Raw genomic sequence first — 20,055 nt, 5'->3', positions numbered from 1 at the left:
TTCGGACTGCTGGGTAAAGTCAGGGACTAGGGAAGGCAATGCTGTCAGCATCCCCTGGGGGCCCATTAGTGAGCGGTCCACGGGGGAGGCAGGAATGCCTGCTGGGAGGGTTCCAAGAGGCACATCATATTGCTTTGCCCACCTGCAGGCCACCCAAGGAGAAGCTGGGCTGGGTGGTGGTGTTCCCCTTCCTTGGCAGAGGTCAAAGGCTGTCCCTTCCCTTAGAGCAGGGATTTACAGCTGACTCAAAGTTCTAAGAGGACAGTCTTAAGCAGGGCTAAAAGGACAGTGAGTCTTAGGAAAGAACGACTGGCCCACAATGGCAGAGGTTAGCACACCCGTTCTCAGGTCCCTCATTCCCTGAATCTGTACCATTCACTTCATCTCAATCTACCTCCTCTTGTTAACTATTTCACATGGTTGTTTTGTCTTCTGCCTGTAACTTAACTTCCAGAGGACGGGGCCTTGTCTTCTCTACTTCTTTCGCATTCTCCTCAGCACCCAGCACAGTGCTGGGCACAAAGTGGGAGACTCAATAATACATGTGTATCAAATTCCAGGGCCTTCCACATTTCTATCATTTTTCCCCCTAAAGACTATTATTCTTTTGGGGGCACCTGGGTGGCTCAGGTCATGGTCCCAGGGTCCTGGGATTGAGCCCCACATCAGGGAGTCTGCTTCTCCCTCTACCTCTCCACCGCACCCCACCCCCCAGCTTGTGCTCTATCCCGCTCACTCTCTCAAATAAAATCTTAAAAAGATTTTTATTATTTTTAAGTAATCTCTACAGCCAACGCGGGGCTCGAACTCACAAACCTGAGATCAAGAGTCCCATGCTGTGGACTGAGCCAGCCAGGCACCCCTCTATCATCTCATTAAAAGATCTCACGGGGGTGCCTGGGTGGCTCAGTCAGTTAAGCATCTGCCTTCGGCTCCGGTCATGATCCCAGGACCCTGGGATCGAGTCCCGCATCGGGCTCCCTGCTCAGGGGAGTCTGTTTCTCTCCCTGCCTCTTCCCCTGACTTATGCTCTTTCGCTCACTCCCTCTCAAATAAAAAAAAAAAAATTTTTTTTAAATAAAAATTAATGATCTCACGGAGCGCTTGCTTTCTTTCAAATGCCATTTTACCTTCCAGGTGTCTAATAGAACTTGCTTCTGCTTTTTTGCGTCCAATTTTAACCTGTGTGGGATTTTACAAAGCATTCCAAACATCAGAAATACACCCTGGGCAGAGAGAGGGTTTGGGGAAAACTCAGGACAATGTGCGGCCTCAGCAGGAGCATCACCCACCTCGCCCTTGGCCCTGTGGTCTCCGCTCAGGCCAGGGGCCTGCCCTCAACTTCTGGGCGCCTTCTCGAAGCCTGTGTGGAGGAGGGAGAAGTGTTTGCAGTTAGCCACCTTGGGGGTACGACCCCTGAAGTCTGAGGGAGGAGGGGGGAGAAAAGCACAAGGTGCTGCAAGAAAAAAGAAGAGTCGTGTTTTGGGGACTGTTTTTATTTGGGCTTCTCACAGTGGATAGAGCCACTCTGTCTTCAGAACAATCACAGCACAGGAAATGCGTCACCGAGGCTGCCCAGAAGAGTCTGACCAGCTGAATCTTATTGCTTAAAATACACGTATTCACAATAACTGACAAATGGTGATGTGCCTCACACAGGAATGTGTTAGCATTTGCAAATCTCCCGACTAGCACCAAACCCTCGGCCAGACCAACCCTTTCCTTCTCTGTTCACCTGGAAAACCAGATGCAAGTCGGATCTCCCTGGCCCCCTATCGAGTCCTTCAACTCCCTATTTCCATCTCTCTACTGGCAGGGGAGCCCGGCTGGCAGGGGCCAGACTGCGTGACCGCTGGAATCAAGCCCGGCTCTAGCTGCGGCCTCGCTTCTTCTCACGCCTGTAGGGCAGGTCGCTGCAGTGAGCCCAACAGTTGACGTGTGGGCCCGTGCCCCACTCCAGCCGGGGAAGGAAACTTGACAGGGCCAGAATTCATCCATTTGATCAGTTAACTGAAGCAGGATTCATTTTGGTAAAACTTCATCTCCTTTGAGACTTCAGTGAGTTGTTTGGGATTTTATTTATTTATTTGCTTTACTTTTATTTTTTTTAAGAAGGTGGAAGGAAAGGCATCTGAGGGCTGCTGACGCACTCCCGGCCTGCTGTGGCCGCACATGGGCTTGCGTGCATGCACTGGACCCCGGCAGAGCGAGGCGAGCCCTATGGCACTGCGGTGTCTGCCAAACTCTCCTGGCCGTGCTGGGCAGGGCCAACGTCCGGGCCACAGCTAGTCCAAGCGTGTCACTGAAGATCCAATCAAGCTTCTGTCTGAAGTTCCACCTTCGCCTTCTGTGCCGAGTGGTTTTGAACACCCCCTGGGGGCTGATACCGAGGGCCAGGAGGAGCCCAGGGAGGCAGACAGGTTCAGAGCACGTTTCCACTTACAGGGAACAGAACACAGGCCTCCGAGTGTCCACGGAGCAATGTGCAAATTGCAGGGCTGGGTAGAGGAGAGCCTCCACTCCGAGCACAGTTATCTCTGGCAGACGTGGGGGGTGGGGGGTAGGGGGTGGGGGGGCTGCCATCGACAATGCTGCTGGATACACCCGGGTACACAGTCAGACATTTGTTCAGTAAACAGTAAATGTGTAAAATAAATTACCTTGAGCGGGGCCATATCTGCTCCAAATGTGTGGTTGACGAGCACAATGGCTGCCATTCAAAGTATATTCACAGGAAAACAGGGCTGGGGGCTCACACACGACACACAGACACACACAGGTTATCCAAAAAGTCATTTACACAGACTTCACTTTGTTCAACATGGATTTTGGTTTTGTGGACTCCGAACGCAGACACTCGTTCACCTCACAGCCTTGGATTTGTCTATTTTTGTACATACATATATATATATATATTTTTTTTTTTTTTTCCTTTCTTACTGTAACGTCAATGACTAATGTGAATATCATCGTTCAAGAGTGGGAAAAGAACCAAACTCTTCATATGAACAGCACTGGACAGGGAATGTGAGTTTTAGCTGTTTGCTTTCTCCATCAGGTTATTCCTGTCAAAGCTCAACTGGTTATCTGCAGCCAAACTACAGTAATAAGGATCCTGCGGTCCTTGCGGACCACTGCCTTCGCCCTCCTACCTGGGCCACTCAGGCTCTTTACGGAGGCTACAAAAATTAGTCACCCCACTCAAAAAGGGGGCTGTGGAGAGGCAGGGGAAGGGCATGAAAGCCACAGATAACCGAGCCATTTTTTCCAAGTGGTCAGTTTAAAAATAAAAACAAAAACAACACAACAGAAGAACTCATTCAGAATCAAGAGAAAATACTGTGTAAAAGCCAGGCTATGGGGCTGCCCTTCCTCAGGACCCGCAGCCTCCCTTGTTCCTACGGGAACAGTGAGGCACGGAGGCCTGCAGACTGTGCTGGGTGGGGGAGGACCCTGGTCACCTGTAGGGTCAGCCCGAAGGGCAGAGAGGCAGCAAGCTGCACCAGATGCACCCCCATGGCTTAGGCTCCGCTGCGCTCCCACAGAAGTTCCAGAGCTAGCCCCCACCCAGGCCCGCACACAAAACATCTCCTCCCGGCTCAACGGCAGCCAGGCTCTTTGAAGGTCAACTTGGGATAGAGGCACAAACTTCCCTTTTCCAGAACAGAATTCTTGCCTGCCCGCTGGTCAAGTTCTTGTTTTCAGCTTGCTTTTGCTGTTGCTGCTGCTGTTTTTGTTTAAAGAAAAACCAAAAAGAAGGTGACATAATGTTCCATACTGACCCAGGCTGTGGCCAGCCAGAACCTGCTGGGAAGGGCCCCTCAGGGATGCACAGTGGTACATCGACCTCATCACCTGGAATCTGAGGGAGCAGTAAGCCTCCTACCAACCTTATAATTGCCTGTCCGCTCTCATCCTCCCCCAGGACTAGCCCAGTTCTGGCTCTGCAGACCTTGGCAGCAGGGGCTGACAATCCCTGGGCCTCTGCGGGCTTCCTTCTTCTCCCAGGGCTGAGACCTGCCACCTCTCCCGGACTGAGACACAGCAAAGTTCTCTTAAACAAACACCAGAGCACAAATCCACTCCACCACCAAGGGTCACCTCAGGGCACAGTCTCAGCCCCCTCCTTGGGGGCTTCTGAAACACACATCTCTCTGACCCGAGCAGGCAGTGAGATATGACTTGAAAAGAGAAGAAGGGGACAGGGCCGGGTAATGAGGAATGAGTCACAGAACAAGCCAACGTGTCGGCCCTCCGAGACATTGTGCCGTGGGCGGAGAGGCCTCCACTCCCCAAGCTGGACCTGGAGGTGCAGGAAAATGCAGGCCGGCGGGGAGGGGGCGAAGAATGAAGCGGCCATACCGCTTCCTCTGAAAGTCACTTAATGCTTCTCTCATGGTGCTCCCCTGCCCTGGTTGCTTTGCCAAGTTCTGAGGCGCGGGCCGGGCCCGCTCTAGCTGGGGGAGCTGCCGCTCTGCGAGTTCGGGGAGTCCTGCTCGTTGATGGTGTTCAGCAGCAGGCACGCGGGGGGCCGCGGCGGGGGCGGGTGCCCGGGCTCTCGGGCCCGCTCCTCGGAGGGCTGGCAGAGGCCTTCCTCCTCGTCACCGGGGGGCCGCACATGGCAGCTGTCACAGAAGTCCAGGGGCCCATCCAGAGCGTCGTCAATGAGCGTGTTGAACTCTTTGAGGTCGTCGTCATGGTGGCCCCGGTTGCACACGCACACCTCAATGCCCGAGTCACCCGTGAAGCGGCGATGTCTGCCAGGCGTCTTGTCTTTGCTATCGGGGAGGGCGCTGCCCTGCTCGGAGCCGTAATCTCTCAGCAGCTCCTCCTTACAGTCGGAATCTTTGTCCAGGAAGGCCCCAGGGGCCAGCTCCCCCAGGCCGGCCACAGAGCCACTGGGCTCCATTCCAGGGGCTTTGGTGGCTGCTGGGCTGGTGGGCACGTCGGGGGGCTCAGGGTCGGCGATGCTCGGGGGTCGCGTGCTGCTTCTGCTGGGCCCAGACAAGGGACTGCTCTGTGCCCCCTGGGGGCCCCTGGTGGGACCAGAGCCTGGGGGGCTGCCGCCTGGGGGGCCACACTGTGCAGGCAGCTGCTGTTGTAGCTGGAAGGCACTGTACGGTGGGGGAGGAGTCGGAGGTCGGTTCACCACTTCCTCATAAGGAGGTAGTAAATAGTTTGGCAAAAACCCTAAAACGGGGAGGCAGGGAGGAGAAATTACTGCACTGGCAACTGTTCTAGGACAGACTGCAAAGCTCGCACTCGATATATGCCTCTTCCCACCCCCAGCATACCCACCGAGGGCCGGCTACAGCTCTTGATTGTGGGCAGGGCGGAGGGGCGTGGCAATTTTGCAGAGGAAAAGAGGGACAGACTGGGAGTGACCTAATCTGGCTTCTTGAAATCTGAGAGCCCCTGAACCTGCTTCACAGGCAGGACTCCTGCCGGTCTGGAGTTAAGGCAGAGGGTTAGGCAAATGTGGGGGATGGCCAAGAGATCACTTCTGCCCAGAGCATATGTGTTTCCACATGCCCCCGAGTCTCATGTTTCTTGCTCAGACTGTGTCCTCCGTCTGCGTCCCATAGGCCTCAGGGTCAGGGACCCTAATTTAAGACTTCCTGACCGCGTTTTTCTTGCCACCCTCCCACCCTTCCAGATGTATGGGCCATGAAAAGGGCCTTTTCCTGGGAGGTTAGAAATCTGAGGGGCCGGAGGTGGTCTGGAAAGACAAACCGAACCTCCTCCTGACTCAGATCAGGAGCAGGTGGGTTACCAGCGAAGGGTGAGGGGCCTGCCGACCCAGGCTTATTATCAACGTGCCAGGTAAGTTAGATTTTGAATGTGCTGAATGTCTCAAGGCAGAGATGGTCTGGTTTTAACAATAACTGCTAGCATTTATTGAGCACTTACTATATGCCAGGCACTGTGCTAAACACTTAACCCTTCTAGATGGGGAATTCCAGACCTGTGAGCACTTTATTCTGTAGAACACACTGTAGAATGGCTTTGGACAAGCTGGGCCTCCAGGGACCCTTTGAGGGTCATGGGTAAGGAACCCCCAGGGAAGTCAGGTGAATGTCCTTCAGTGAAGTTTCTTGGTTCTCAGAACGTCCCAGTGTTACCCCCCGACGTGCCCTCCCATGTGCCCCTTTCGTGGCAGCCTTTGCTCAGGGATATCACAGGGCACTAAGCAAAATGGGAGGATTTCAGGCCACAGCCATCTAAATCCTGATTCACGCACATCATACACCCTCTGACTACCTGCCTTAAGAAAATCATCTGCTAAAGGATCAGACACCCGGTCAGAACCCAGTCAGTGTGGGTCTGGAATGGCCCAGGGGCTCTAGGGCGCTGCATCCACAGCACCTGCTCCTCTCTGCTAAAGGTGAGTGCCCCCTTATCCCCATACCTGTGAGATTCTGCGCTATGCTGGGCAAGGGGGCCCCCAGGGGCCCACAGTCTGGGTCCTGGGCTCCCGAGGGTGGGTTTGGTGGCTTAGGGTGTACGTACTGAAATAAAATGGCAGCGCTGAGTAATTGTGGGCTTCCCGGTAGGCGATCAGGTTGATTTCATGCTGCCGCTGCTGGGCCTGAAGGCGGTGCTTGGCTCGGCGGTGGTGGCACACACAGCAGCAGCTCAGGATGATGATGATGGTCCACACCAGCCAGAACCCTGCGGCCGGGGAGGCAAGGCAGAGAGCACACACGCACGGTGAACACCGGCTAGAGGGGCAGCCTTCCCAGCAGGGGGTCCCCAGACAGTGCCCACCTGGTCGAAGCCAGCACTCTCAGGCCTCACCTGCTGAATTCACATTTGGAACCCGTGTTCAGTTTCTGTCAGTGTTTGTGCCAGAGTGAAAGATGGGATGGAGAGGGCAGGAGGCCCCTCTCCAGCACCACTGGTGCTATGGCATTAAATAGGCTCACCTTTTAGGACAGCGTCCTCATCCTCTCTTAAGGGATCTCTGAGAAAAATGCTTCCAGCTTTCTTGTTACCCATCTCCCACCCCCACCCCCAAGCCCTGCTCAAGGCCTTAAGGCCGGTTCCCAGCCTCACTTCCTGCTGCTACACCAGGCTGCTCACCAAAAGCAAAGGGCCCCTCAAAATCCCAGCAGATCAGCAAATGCAAGGGGCCGCAGAGGGGCCGCCTGATAAGGGAATTCTTAGGGTTCTCTTGATATCACCAAAAAGATCATGGGCTCTTCTCTATCATGTTCACCAAAAAGATCATGGGCTCTTCTCTATCATGTACACTGGTAAAATACAAGGGTCACTAAAGTTACAGGGGGAAAAATTCTAATTGCCTCAGGTCCATCTCTTCCCTAGAGAGTGTAAATGACTTCCTCCGCTCTTGATATAATCTGGTACAATTCCATCTCCTACAGTTGCAAATAACACTCCCACCTCCCTTTGGCCTGTGATTTCATTAGACTCAGGGCCATTAGCAGCCTCCCCTTCTTCCTTCTTGCTCCAGAGAGGGGTAGGTAAGGGAACAGGGGAGAAGGCCTATAGCCCTCTCTTCTCCAGGCAGATTATTCTTCTCATTTCCCACTATGTTCTTGGATCATACTCAGAGAATCTTGACAAACCCCAATAGAAGACCCCCTCTCCAATCTTCAGTTGTAAGCAGAAAATCCTTTACAATTTTTTTTAAATCAATGAGCAATTTTGCTTTAAAAAAAAGAATACTTTTTTCTCAATGAAAAACTTATCTGAGGAATAATTTTAAAGTGAGTTGTTATTAAGTGAGAAAAGATGATTGTTCATTTGTTCTCTATTCCTGAATAACTTCAATTTTTTTCCATTACCAATGCTACATGTATTTTTTATTACCTACTTTGCAATTATAAATTTGTGTTTAGAATCTAAGTATTTCCACGTGTCTCTTGTCAGAATGAGTTAAGATAGTTTAAAAAAAAAAAAAAAGCCCCAGGGCGCCTGGCTGGCTCAGTCGGTAGAGCATGCGACTCTTGATCTTGGGGCTATGACTTCAAGCCCCACACTGGATGTAAAACCTACTTCAAAAAACAAAACAACCTTTCCCCCACACGGACCCAATATGAATAAACCTCTGATTTTTGTTTTCTATTCATGCCAGGATATAATATCCTAAAAGATCATACTGACATTTAGGGTGTGGCCTCAGGCAATGGCTCTTTCTGTCCCCCAGGGGTGACCCTGCTGCATCTCCCCACAAAGCCACCTCTCCAGAGTGAGATGGGATGGCGGCACAGCCACCTGGCCCTCGGGGGCTAGCAACACCACTGGATGGCTCCTACCGTGTCAGTGTGCAGTGGAACCTTCTGCTGAGGCCTGGCAACAAGAGAAGAGGCGGAGGACAGTGGGCTGAGGATTTCGTCCCTTTATCCCCTCGGCAGACTCTAGATCTCAGGGTTGTGGGTTTGAGACCCACGGAGGGTGCAGAGGTGACTTAAAGATAGTATCTTGAAAAAAATAAATAATCAGATCTGCCCAAAGAACCTACACATAAGTTGAAGTCAGAAGTCTCCCTGTGGTCCTTCCCAGATTCACTGCGGACATTTGCTTAATTCCACTTACATTTCTCCCCTACGGCTGCTGGCTGACTGAAGACCGGATAAATACTGTCACAGGAGCCTTCAGAAGTGGTGTGAGGCCAGAAAGGAGCTCTGGGAGCGAAGTGGCTCCCTGATGCTGTCCTGTAAAATCCTCAGTGCCAGCCTCCTGGGGGGCGGGGGGCTGTGTTGGGGAGGCAGGCAGCACAGATAAGCACACTGCATTCTGCTCAGGGGCCCGGCTCCAGACGTATTTGAGAGTCCTGTCTAAGCGGTTCTGGACTAGCCACTCTTCCACATTACTGCCTTTCTCTCACTTGCCCAGCATAATCTCACAATCCTTTGTACTTCTGTGTTGTGTTCTAATTCTAAAAGCACATTCTCGCATGAGATAATTGCATCTGACTCGACTAGTTTTCACCTCCCAAGTCATTTTGTCAGTAGTTTCTTACCTAAAGGTAAACCAACTTTTAACCTTTATGCTGCAGTATGAATGATCTAGGGGCAATATTTCTTATTTTATAACATGATTTTCTTTTCGTTTTTTAATGTGTTGTTGTTGTTGTTTGTTTGTTTTTCTTGTTTTTAAGTAAACTCTACCCCCAACGTGGGGCTGAAACACAACCCAGGGATCGAGAGTCCCATTGCTCTCCCGACTGAGCCAGCCAGGCAGGACTTTATTTTTTTAACACACGCTTTTAATAAGAAAAATCTCAGGTACTGGTTTTCATGTTGGCCACATATTTCTGGTTTTCCCCTTCTGGGCATTTGGGTAGGCTTGAACTTCATGGCCCCCTGATGATTGGGCAAGGCTTGGGGACTGGTTCTAACTAATGAACAAGGGTTGGAAGTGAATTCTGTCACTTAGAGGTCAGGACATCTCTTGTTATATGTAAGACCTTCCTTCCTTTAGTCCTCCTCCTGCCATGACAGTAACATTCCAGACAGTGACTTCAGAATAAGTCTGGCCTCAGGATGAAGAAGTGGGAACCAAGCTCCCAACCAACCTGCGGTGGACATATAGTGTGAGAAGTAAACATGTTGTTGTAGGCCACTAGGTTGGACTTTTTTGTTACTAAGCATGACCTATAGCCTATCCTGACTGACGCAGCATCTTTATAGGCTTTTCTGGGGAAAAGGATTGAAGCGTCCATCGGATTCTTAAGGGAATCCTTGATCCAGAAAAAAACGCTGTGATCCACTGAACTGGAAGTATAATAGAAAAAGAGAGCTTTTTTTTTTTTTAATTTTAAAGGAAAAACTAGGCAGGGCAGAAGGAGACTGGGGGAAGAAATGAATCAACTGGAACACACACCCTTGCCAAAACTGCCTTAGTCATATCTAAGAGAGCACCAAACAACTCACATGTTCATCAAAATTCCACCACCCTACTTCTTTTAACGTAGTACTATGGGTAGAAAAACTCTCCCTACTATGTACCAGTTGTATGATGTTATATTTATCTAGGTCTCAAACTGAGTTCTAATTTCTTCATTTCTTTTTTTTTAAGTTTTCATTTATTTATTTATATAATCTAACCTCTACACCCAAAGTGGGGCTCAAACTCATGACCCTTCGATCAAGGGTCACATGCTCTTCCAACTGAGCCAGTCGGGTACCCCTAATTTCTTCATTTCTTTTTTTTTTTTTTTTTTTTTAAGATTCTATTCATTTGTCAGAAAGAGTGCCGCTGAGCAAGGAGCCTGATGTGGGACTTGATCCCAGGACCCTGAGGTGATGACCTGAGCCGAAGGCAGACACTTAATCCACTGAGCCACCCAGGTGTCCGTAATTTCTTCATTTCTAATACAGTATGACAAAAGATTATTTGTGTGGATCAAAACTGACGGAAAACTAACTTGGAAGCAGAATGGGTCTAGTGGCAAGATGGAGTGTTAGCACAGGCCCAGAAAAGACCCTTAATGAGCTGGTCCCACTTGATGGAGTTAATGTGGGAAGGCAGAAGGCATTCCTGTCTGGCCCTCACAAAATGGACTCTCTTGGGAGCCATTTTAGTCAAAGTAATGTCCCACCAAGTTTAAACGGAAGAATATCCAGACTAGTCCCTATGGAGTTGTACAAACTTTTGATCTTTTCATTAGATCTCACAAACAAGGAACTAAGTTTAAAAAAGAAAAACCTAATGAAAGAGACACACAAAAGCACGCCCTCCTCCCCAAACACACACCTACCCAGAGATTACATTCCCCAATGACAACTTTGAAAATTGTGACCTCATGGTGGGGAGCATTTGTCATGCTAAGCAAAACAGAAAACATGTTTTGAAAAACAATCACAGTCCAATGTAGGAACTGAGTCATGTGCCCCGAGCTCACTATAAACTTGGGAAAATACCACTCCCCAAATGGGCAGGAAATTCCTCATTAGGAAGCCAAAGCACACTGTAAATTAGCTCTCCTTCTACCCCACAGGATGGCGGGTGACCTCCCTGGCCACTTGTAGCTCTCAGCAGGAGCTCCTACCATAGCCACTATGGAAAAGGCCTGAATTTGGGCAAAGACCTCGGAAGGCTTACAAGTTCATCTCAAAGACTGGACAAGTTTCGTAGAAGCACGACTGTAGTTACCAAAGAGAAGAGGCAGTGACCTGGGTTTAAATCACAGCTCACAAAACCACTGCCTAGCTTTGTGATCTTGGTCATTTTGCCCTCATCTGTAAAACGGGGAGAATAACGACCTACCTTACTAGTTGTTGTGAGGACTAAACGAGTTCATACTCAGAACCAGGCCTGGCATATAGTAAGTTCTCTAGATTGTTATTACTATCGTTGTTACAGGTATGACAACAGATGGGAAGGGTTTTCTTTCCATTTCTCTTTTAATTCCCCCCAAAAGTACTCCATAAAAAAGCAAGGGTGAGGAACAGGTCCAAAGTCTGTTTCTAGGTTCTGTTCTTGGCTAAATTCATTGGAAAACCAGCCCGAGTGCTACTGATCAACCTGTCTTTGTCCAGAAGCCTGGACCTCTAGGAGCAGGGGTCCAATCTCGGCTTAGAAGAAGGCCCCAGCTTCCACTCTCTACTCTGCTAAGGGTGGCAAATACTCCGGGCTTCCATTATGAGCAGTTCAACAATGGACATCTTAAGATAAACTAAAAAGAAAAAGTTAGAGGTGAGAAACAAGCTGGGCAGTCTTAAATGAATTTGGTCATAGTCTGTTTCATGTCACCTCAGGGGAATTCCACTGCCCATAAACACTCCCTTCTCCCCAACTAAAGCCCAAACAAGGGAAAACTGATGCCCGAGTGAAGGTCCCTCAAATTATCTCAGGAGCAGAATTCCCATCTCCGACCTCTCCCTGGACAATGTAGCATGGTGAGTGGAAAGAGTCCTGGGATGAGAATCGGGAGATCCAGGTTCAGGATCTTTGGCCTTGAGCATATTGGTAGCCTCTCTCGATTTTGGTTTTCTTCTTTGCTCTGCCTGTTCCATGAAGGGCATCCTCAGATGGAAATTAAACATGCACAACAGAGACCCTCCACAACCGGGGCCCATCACCCCTCCAGTCCGGCACACAGAGTTCTGGAGGGGGTTGCTTTGGAGTGAGGCACACTGACCCTACCAGTCAGCTGCATCCAGCTGAACAGTTCCTTCACACCCCGGGTCCTGACACATGGGGTGATATATATACCTCGCAGGTTTGTTCTTGGGGAGAAAGGAGACTATGTGCATGAAGATCTTCCTCGGTGTCTCGCATGTAGCAGAGTTCCAAGCACATTAGCACCCTCATCTCCCATTCCTTCCCAGACACGCCCCACAGCCCCTGGGGAAAGGTCAACAATGTCATGCATACTCTGTTCTTTCCCATGGGGCCCTGGCCTATGGCATTCGCCTGCCTGAGAAACCATTTCACCCTTCTTCCTGTGTTTAAATCCTATCCACCCTTTAGGGCCCACTTCAAATACCACCTCTTCCATGTAGCCTGCCTGAACCCTGCCTAGCCAAAGTTCTGGCACATACATTCCACTCTCTACCTTGTCTCACCAGTGGGGCATCTTGTCTTATCTCCTCTCTCTGCTAGGAGATTCCCTGTTGACGGCAAGGATTATGTCTCCCTACGGTTACTAACACAGAAGAGTCTCAGCCTCGAGTAGGAGTTTGTCACAACTGCAAATTCTCAGGTCGACCTCAGACCTATTGAATAAAAAACTGGGAGTAGGGTTCAGAGATCCGTGTTTTAATAAGCCCTCCAGAAATTCGGAGGCTTGCCAAATTTTGAGAACCACTGGATTAAGGGTTTACTGAATGAATAAATGACTGAATAATGAATTAAAGTACAAGGGCCATAAAAACTCATGGGATAATAGTAATGATGATGACCAGCTCTGACAGCCTCAGTGGTAAAACAGGACCTTTGCTTCTCGTCTGACGCAGGCCCAGTGATTACTGCATCAGTTATGACTGAAAAGACATGGAGAAAAGGAGTCTGTGTAAGTGGTGTGTGTGTGTGTGTTTGTGAGAGAGAGAAACAGTCTTCAGCCCACAGGAAGACTCAGCTCCATAGACGTGAATAGGTTGGTGGAAATGGCATTTTTTGCTTTTTTTTTTTTTAAGATTTTATTTATTTATTTGAGAGAGAGAGAAGGAGAGAGAGAGCACATGAGAGGGGGGAGGGTCAGAGGGAGAAGCAGACTCCCCGCTGAGCGGGGAGCCTGATGCGGGACTCGATCCCGGGACTCCAGGATCATGACCTGAGCCAAAGGCAGTCGCTTAACCAACTGAGCCACCCAGGCACCCGCATTTTTTGCTTTTTTCCCCTGAGGCCTTCTCTGTAGGCAACTGTGGTTAAAGAGGTACTCTGTCTGACAGAAACTCTGCCAAGGATTTTCTGGTTGAAACTTCTTTCCTTCCAAAGGAAAGAGACAAAAAGAATAGCACAAAGCCCATTATTTTCACATGTCAGGCAAAGTTTAGAGACAATTAGAGGGAACAGGGTTCAAAGTGACCAAAAATGCAGTTTTGATTAAGAACTAAAGGGGCTCATCCCAACACTCATCTTCCCTCCTATCCACACATCAGGCAGAGGCCAGGACCCTGATGAGGAGGAAAACGCAAGAATTCTGAGGGGGGTGGAACACTCGCTGGGCATCTCCTGACCAAGAAGCCATTTCTGGGCACCAAGGAGGACAGTTTTGCTTTGACAATCTCCATCCCTCCAGAACTTGGAAAGCATGGGGCAACTCATAGAATGGTGAGTCTTTTCTTCCCATCCAGACTCTGGTCACTGACCATAACTGGAGAGATAATTAGCCACTCAGCAGCTCCTCCTCTGGCTTTTTTTTTTTTTTAAGATTTTATTTATTTATTTGACAGAGAGAGACAACACAAGCAAGGAGAGTGGGAGAGGGAGAAGCAGGCTCCCCGCAGAGCAGGGAGCCCGATGTGGGACTCGATCCCAGGACCCTGGGACCATGACCTGACCGAAGGCAGACGCTTAACGACTGAGCCACCCAGGCGCCCTCCTCTGGCTTTCTTTAAGCCCTTGGGGTGAAGTGCCTGGTTCCCAGGCCACCTCCCTGCCATCTGGGTCTCCCTGTCCCCGCTGCCCCACCCCCTACCCCCCGCCCCGGCGACGGTGACCCAATTCTGGTGGCTACTGGGCCTGCTCTGCCAAAAGCCCAGGAGGCTCTGTCCATCTGAGACGAGACCATCCGCAACCCCATGTCTCTCCACAAGTGATGCCGCCTGGGCCGGGCCCCGGAAAAACCAACCGCAGCTCTGTGGCTTTTTGGCAGCCCAGCTTCGACTTTTGTATTAACAAGCGGTGGGAGGGAGAATTGGAGCCCTGTTGTTATCTGCATTTTAAAACATTTAAACACAGTCTGTTCACCTGCTTGGCACTTTGTGTTCTCTAGTAAGTCCCTCCACCCCACCCCTTCTAAAGTAGCAACAATCCTGGGTCCTCCTTTGCTATTGCTTATATTCGCAGAGGACTGGTGCAGACACCCCAAGCCCTGTCCTCTCCTTACGAAGGGACTGTGCACTTGGCTGCCCCTGGGATTCCTCAGAACGGCAGACGAGCCAGTCCTCAGTCCTCGAAAGGGAAGGATAAGAGTGAGGAGAGGTCCTGTTTGGAGGAACCACTCCCACTGGCTACAAGATACACTTACATTTAGAGGGAGAGACTGCCCAGCCAAGAGTCTAATTTCCTTTCAATACCAAACAATAGCCCTTCTAGCTGCCTTCTGACCACATCACCAATGCGGGGGGAGTGGGGAGATCAGAGAAGGGGAGAAAGGACAAGGGTGACGGGGGCAGGAAAGGCCTGCTTTGACAAACCAGCCCAGTTTGTTTCCAAATGGGGGGAGTGATGGGGGCTTAGAACTATCTGGGGAAACAGGCTACCATTTCTCCTCTCTACAGACAGTTGTGAACCAGCGTGCTGCTGGTCACCTGGGGACTCTCTGCCCTAAGGACTCTCCCGTCCTCCCATTCTTTGTCCAGCAACATCCTGTAGTGTCTCATCAGAGCTTCGAGAAGACTGAAGTGCAAAGCGTGTTAGTGAAACCCTTGAACCTGGCTAGGTCCCTGAAGATTGTGCCAATGTCACCACCCTTGTGCAAGTCTGAAGGTACAAGTTCATGGCCTCAACCAAACCAGTGGTGAGATGAGGACTGTTTCCATGCAGCAATTAGCTGAGAGTTAACAGGGGAGATGGACCAGAGAAGCAAGTCTCCAGACATTTCAGCTTGAGAACTGGGAAAGAAACAGGGGGGGCTAAACCTCTAGACTCCCTCGCTCTGGGAGGGCTCCATGAGCAGGGACCTAGGGGAAGGCGATCCCTTTGACAGGGACCAGACACAGAGGCAGCTCCTTGATGCTCTATGGGGAATTCTGGAAGCCGTTAAGGTTTTCACAAGAAAATGGCATTACAGCTATCCACAAAGCCTAGCCTGGCATTCACAGCGGCGTGGCTGCTGTAACCTCTCTTTGCAAAGACAGCAAAGCCTGGGTGTCCGGCGGGCCATGGAAGGATGTGAGTTGTTGTCACTGCTCAGCACACACTAGAGGGGGCATCAGAGAGAAGCCCAGGTGGGAGCTTCCTCAGCAGACCTGGTAACCACGGCCTCTTCAGAAGGCTCAGACCTTATTCTCTAGTCGTCAGCCCTTGGTGCCTGAAGAGCACCAGACCACTCCTCCTCTACAGAGGACGTGCTTCTGGAACCCAGCAACAGATTCTACTCACAACACTGCCCCCGGGAGAATGAGAAAAGGTGCCCAGCCCACTGCTTCCCAACGAGCGGAGACAGTAACCAGGAGGACCCTGGGGTGCCAGCGACCCCCCGGAGGGCAAGGACTTACACCAGAGTTCATAGTAGTAGTTGCAGCACTGAGACTGTCCACAGCAGTGTCCTGTGTCACAGATGTAGCTTTGATTGTTGGTACCCACACAGGTTTCCTTATCCTAAAAAAGAAAAAAAAAAAATTTAGCATATGAAATTACAGCTTTTAAATGCCACTTTTCTTCTCATCTCCTTCTTCCTGGTTGTCTGCCCACCCTCCACCAAGACGGTCTAGATCAATGTTCATTCTGTGAAGAAAAAAAAAATTAGAACCCACAACAGCAGCAGACTGAAGAAAAAAACAAAGGTTTATGAAAGGGGGGAGAGGATTCGGCACACAAAGCCGACTGGTAAAGAGCGAAGTTTTCCTCAGAAAGGAAACGGATGCCCCACTTTCTTTATGTCCAAGCAGAAACACTTCATGTTCCGGTGTTACACTCAGCTGATAAAAAGATGATGGTTCTTGTGTAATTAGCAGTACTTTTTAAATAAAACCGGCTTTTCTGTGAAAGTTCCTGGAACCAATTAATGCAGTACATATTCTAGGATTAGCATTGAGTCCAGTCATTCCGTCCTTCAAAACACACACTTTTCAAGGTTAATTACAGGGTGATTCCAAAGAGGGCCAAGTTAACTTGCCACTAAAATTCTTCACTCTTAAGAAAAGGGGTTACCTGCCCAGCTGACCTCATCCAGTTTCAATGTGCTAGATAATTTTTTGCTTATCAAATGATCTCTTAATGATCTTGACTGGACCTAGGATTCACACGGTGCCTTGTCAGGGACAGTTCCAGAAAGGGCACTGCTGAGTAACAACCCCGAAGTGTGCCAAATTCTATTCACAGCCCTGGTGGATGGGGATGGAGGTGAAGACGGTTTTTTGACATTTCACATTTAAGATATGAGAGACCCCCACCAGCCAACCTGAACTTCAGCCCCACATGTACTGTGGACCCCACCACACATATGCTGAGACCTCTCTAAGTCTCAGGTGCTCCATGTGGCTTTCAACATTTATTCTAAACAAGTAACACATCCATTTACTGGACACACTGTCTTTGTGCCAAGCACTGTGTTGGGTATGTGGGATACAAAGATGAATAAGACATTGTCCCCATCCTCAAGAAGCTCGGGGTTAAGAAGGAAAAAAAAAAAAAACATCCAAAAACAAAAAAACCCTGCTCAGCAGAGAAACTAAAACCACAGTATTGTATTTGCTGCTACTCAGGCTGACCCTGCCCACAGCATACATCCGGGCGGATGCCTGCCAGTGGAAACTTAAGTCACACGGTCAGTTCCTCCTCTCCCGGCCTTGCTCTACACTACACTGTCTACTTGGCCAAGGGTATAAACAAGGCAGTCCAGCAACCGGCCACAGGGCTAAGGCTGGGTAGAGACCATTCAGGTGCCTGACGTCACAGGGACAGGGCACAGCTAAAGACCAGATCCCGGGCTCAGTGCAGGTCTCTGCCACCAGAGGCCCAGGCATTTCCTGGTCTTTAAGAGCCTTATGGCCTTGTGTAAAGGGGTTTGAGAAGAAGGAAACATGGGAAAGGCATTGGAAAGCTCTGACAGTGAGGGTTTCACAACATCGCCAACAGAGTTCTTCCCACCTCTGCCTCTTCCCACGTCCACCGTAAGCACGATGGAGGCGGGGGGGTGGGGGGTGTCCAGTCGGAGGTCTCCTCGGAGGCCTGGTGCACGTGGAGAAGGCAGATCTGGGCTCGCTTCTTTTGCTAGAACACACCCTCCCTGACTTCACAGCAAAATGCTGCTTTCATAAGGACATCAAAAAGTTTCTTCCAAGTTTACCAGGCCCCAAAATGCCATTCTTCTGGCACTGGCTCGCAAGACCACAGTTCAAAGTGTCCACATAGTTTCTAAAAGGGGCTGTGCTGCCTACGACTCCAACACATGAAAGAATCCAGTGACACTTCTGCCTCGGGAAAATTCGCCAGATGAGGTCCAGGCTCTGAACACAAGGCAGCCAACTGGTCCTAAGTGTGGCATGGAACGGAACGCATTTGAAATCTAAACAAGTGGTATCCTCATGACCTACTGGTGTCAGCTTTTCTCTTGGCTTTTCCATCCCCCGGCACAGGAAGCCTGGTCTAAACAGGACCCCGCTCTTTTTTCCTGCTCTGCCTCCACCTTCCCAGGGAGAGCCGAACTCTAGAAGCATCATTTAATCCGGTGTTCCTCAAACACTTTCTACCCAGTAGATCTTGACCCCTGTTCTCCTTCCCCTGCCCCCCGACAGACTTTGCAGGCTGCCTGGGATGGTCTTGGTGATGGAAACTGTCGTTCTCTGCCACAGGAGGAAGGAAAGCAGGTGGGTGGTTAAGGAAGACAAGAAGTGGGCTCATGCACCTTTAGCAAGGAAGAAATGGAGGAGCAGGAGGGTACGTGAGATGGGGAGTCCCAAGGTAAGTTCCTCCAGAAACCTGCTGGTAGGAAAGGAAAATCCCAGAGCCTAGGGTTTGGCCCTGGCTCTCTTGGGTTTGGTCTTCACTATGGAGGACCAGGACATGGACACAGGGGCCCTAGGAGGAGTTAAAGATGCTCTCCAATGTCTCCTTCAACCCTAAGTCTTTATTAGCCTACCCACCTCCCATCCCCTCCCACAGTGGCCTTGAGTCAACACAAGGGCTCCTAAAATCTGTCTCCTCTCATTCAAAGAGATAGCAAAGAACAGCAGTGTGCAAATGCTGCCTGGTGCTCTTCCAGCCTTCCCTATACAAGGAGCCTAATCATGGATTACCTGGAGGACTCACAAAGACCTGTGAGGAAGACACGGTTAAGAGGCAGGCAGATCTGGGTCTAAAGCACAGCTCTTATACTGGGCTTATTAATTAACTGTGTAACCTTGGGTAAGTTACTTAACTTCTCTGAGCTCTTAATATCAACGTTACTCTGTGAGCCATTATTACTGGGCATGAAAGACCATCTAAACGGCACTCTGCATTCACTTAGAACTACTTCAGAAGAGTGAAGTTCACCGGCAACGTGGGTTGCTCCAGACTCATGAAGAACAGAAAAAGCAACCGGAGAGAATGCAGTGGATAAAGTTCAAATATGAAAAATTCTCAACACGTTTTATGATGAAGATTATTCTCTGCCTTGCTTCCAAGCATCTTCAAGCACTTTACACATATTATGTTGTTCAGGCCAAGTCTTAAGGAGTGGGCAATAAATATCCCTCGCATTCCCTCTCTCCAGAGAGTGAACCAAAGAATGAATTGTGCTCTCCCTATGGGCAGGAGCTCTGTCTCCTCACCTACCTAACCCATTCCCAGTATGAGCACAGGGCTTGGCACATAACGGTTTGCTTAACAAAACATCGGCTATTCAACCTGGGGTGAGTAATATAGCTAATGTGGACTGAGCACCTGCTATGTGCCCGGCATGTTCTAAAGGCCTTACACGTATTCCTTAATCTTAACTTGAAAGCAACTTATGAAGTGAGTAGTATCAGGAAATTGAGGCCAAGAGAGGCTGAGTAACTTGCCTAAGGTCACACAGCTAGGGAGTGGTTCAATCTCTTTCATTTGGCCCCAGAGCCTAAGCTTTTTAAAACTAGTAAGCTTTAGCTGCCTTGGATGAGGTTATACTTCTTCAGTTGCTTTTCATACGTCAGTTGCTTAAATAAACCCACTGAAAGCCCCAAACCAAACAAAATCAACATTTTTGTCTTTGAAGGAAAAAATAAGGACCCTGCCCTGGTGGAGCTCTTTGACTTTGGGAAGAGGATCCTTCATCTTCTACTGGACAGCGAGGAGGGGCAACATGCTCAGGGTTCCTCCCTTTTTTGCTTGAAATGTTGTTTCTTCGTATATTGATTTTTTGAAAAGCAGAATGCTGTTTCATCCCAGTGTGGAATGTGGGACCTTCCTTCCTTCCTTCAACATTTACTGAGTACCTGCCCTGTACCAGCAATGAACTGGATGGGGAACACAATGGGCAAATGGTCAAAACAGTCATGCTCTCTGTCCTCGTGGAGCTTGCAGTCTAGTGAAAGATCATAAAGTAATCACACAGATGAAACTACAACTAGCAAGAGAAAAATATATGATTTGGTAAGAGTTTACAAGAGATAAGACCTAGGAGTTAGTCATGAAGGTCCAGACAGCTTCTGTGACAAAGGTAAGCTTGAACGGAGATTGCCAAGATGGTTAGAAAATTAGTAACCAGGGAAGAAGGATGGGGAGAACATTCTAGGC

At 49.6% G+C, this 20,055-nt stretch overlaps 1 protein-coding gene across 2 annotated transcripts in view; it reads right to left on the bottom strand.

Annotated features, from left to right (window-relative positions):
* Window positions 1–1,057: 1,057 nt before the first annotated feature.
* WBP1L (WW domain binding protein 1 like) overlaps window positions 1,058–20,055 on the bottom strand; it is a 57,330-nt gene continuing 38,332 nt past the window's right edge. For both annotated transcript variants that reach the window (XM_032423518.1, XM_032423519.1), the window contains exons 2-4: window positions 15,855–15,957; window positions 6,511–6,672; window positions 1,058–5,190 (exon numbers count right to left, since the gene is read on the bottom strand). In XM_032423518.1, coding sequence (XP_032279409.1) covers window positions 4,454–5,190; window positions 6,511–6,672; window positions 15,855–15,957 — 1,002 coding nt within the window. In that variant the 3' untranslated portion in view covers window positions 1,058–4,453. The remainder of the gene's footprint in view (window positions 5,191–6,510; window positions 6,673–15,854; window positions 15,958–20,055) is intronic.

The sequence above is a fragment of the Phoca vitulina genome, unplaced genomic scaffold (genome assembly GCF_004348235.1).
Source record: "Phoca vitulina isolate PV1807 unplaced genomic scaffold, GSC_HSeal_1.0 scaffold28, whole genome shotgun sequence".
Lineage (NCBI taxonomy): Eukaryota > Metazoa > Chordata > Mammalia > Carnivora > Phocidae > Phoca > Phoca vitulina.
This window is presented reverse-complemented; position numbering and strand designations above follow the sequence as displayed.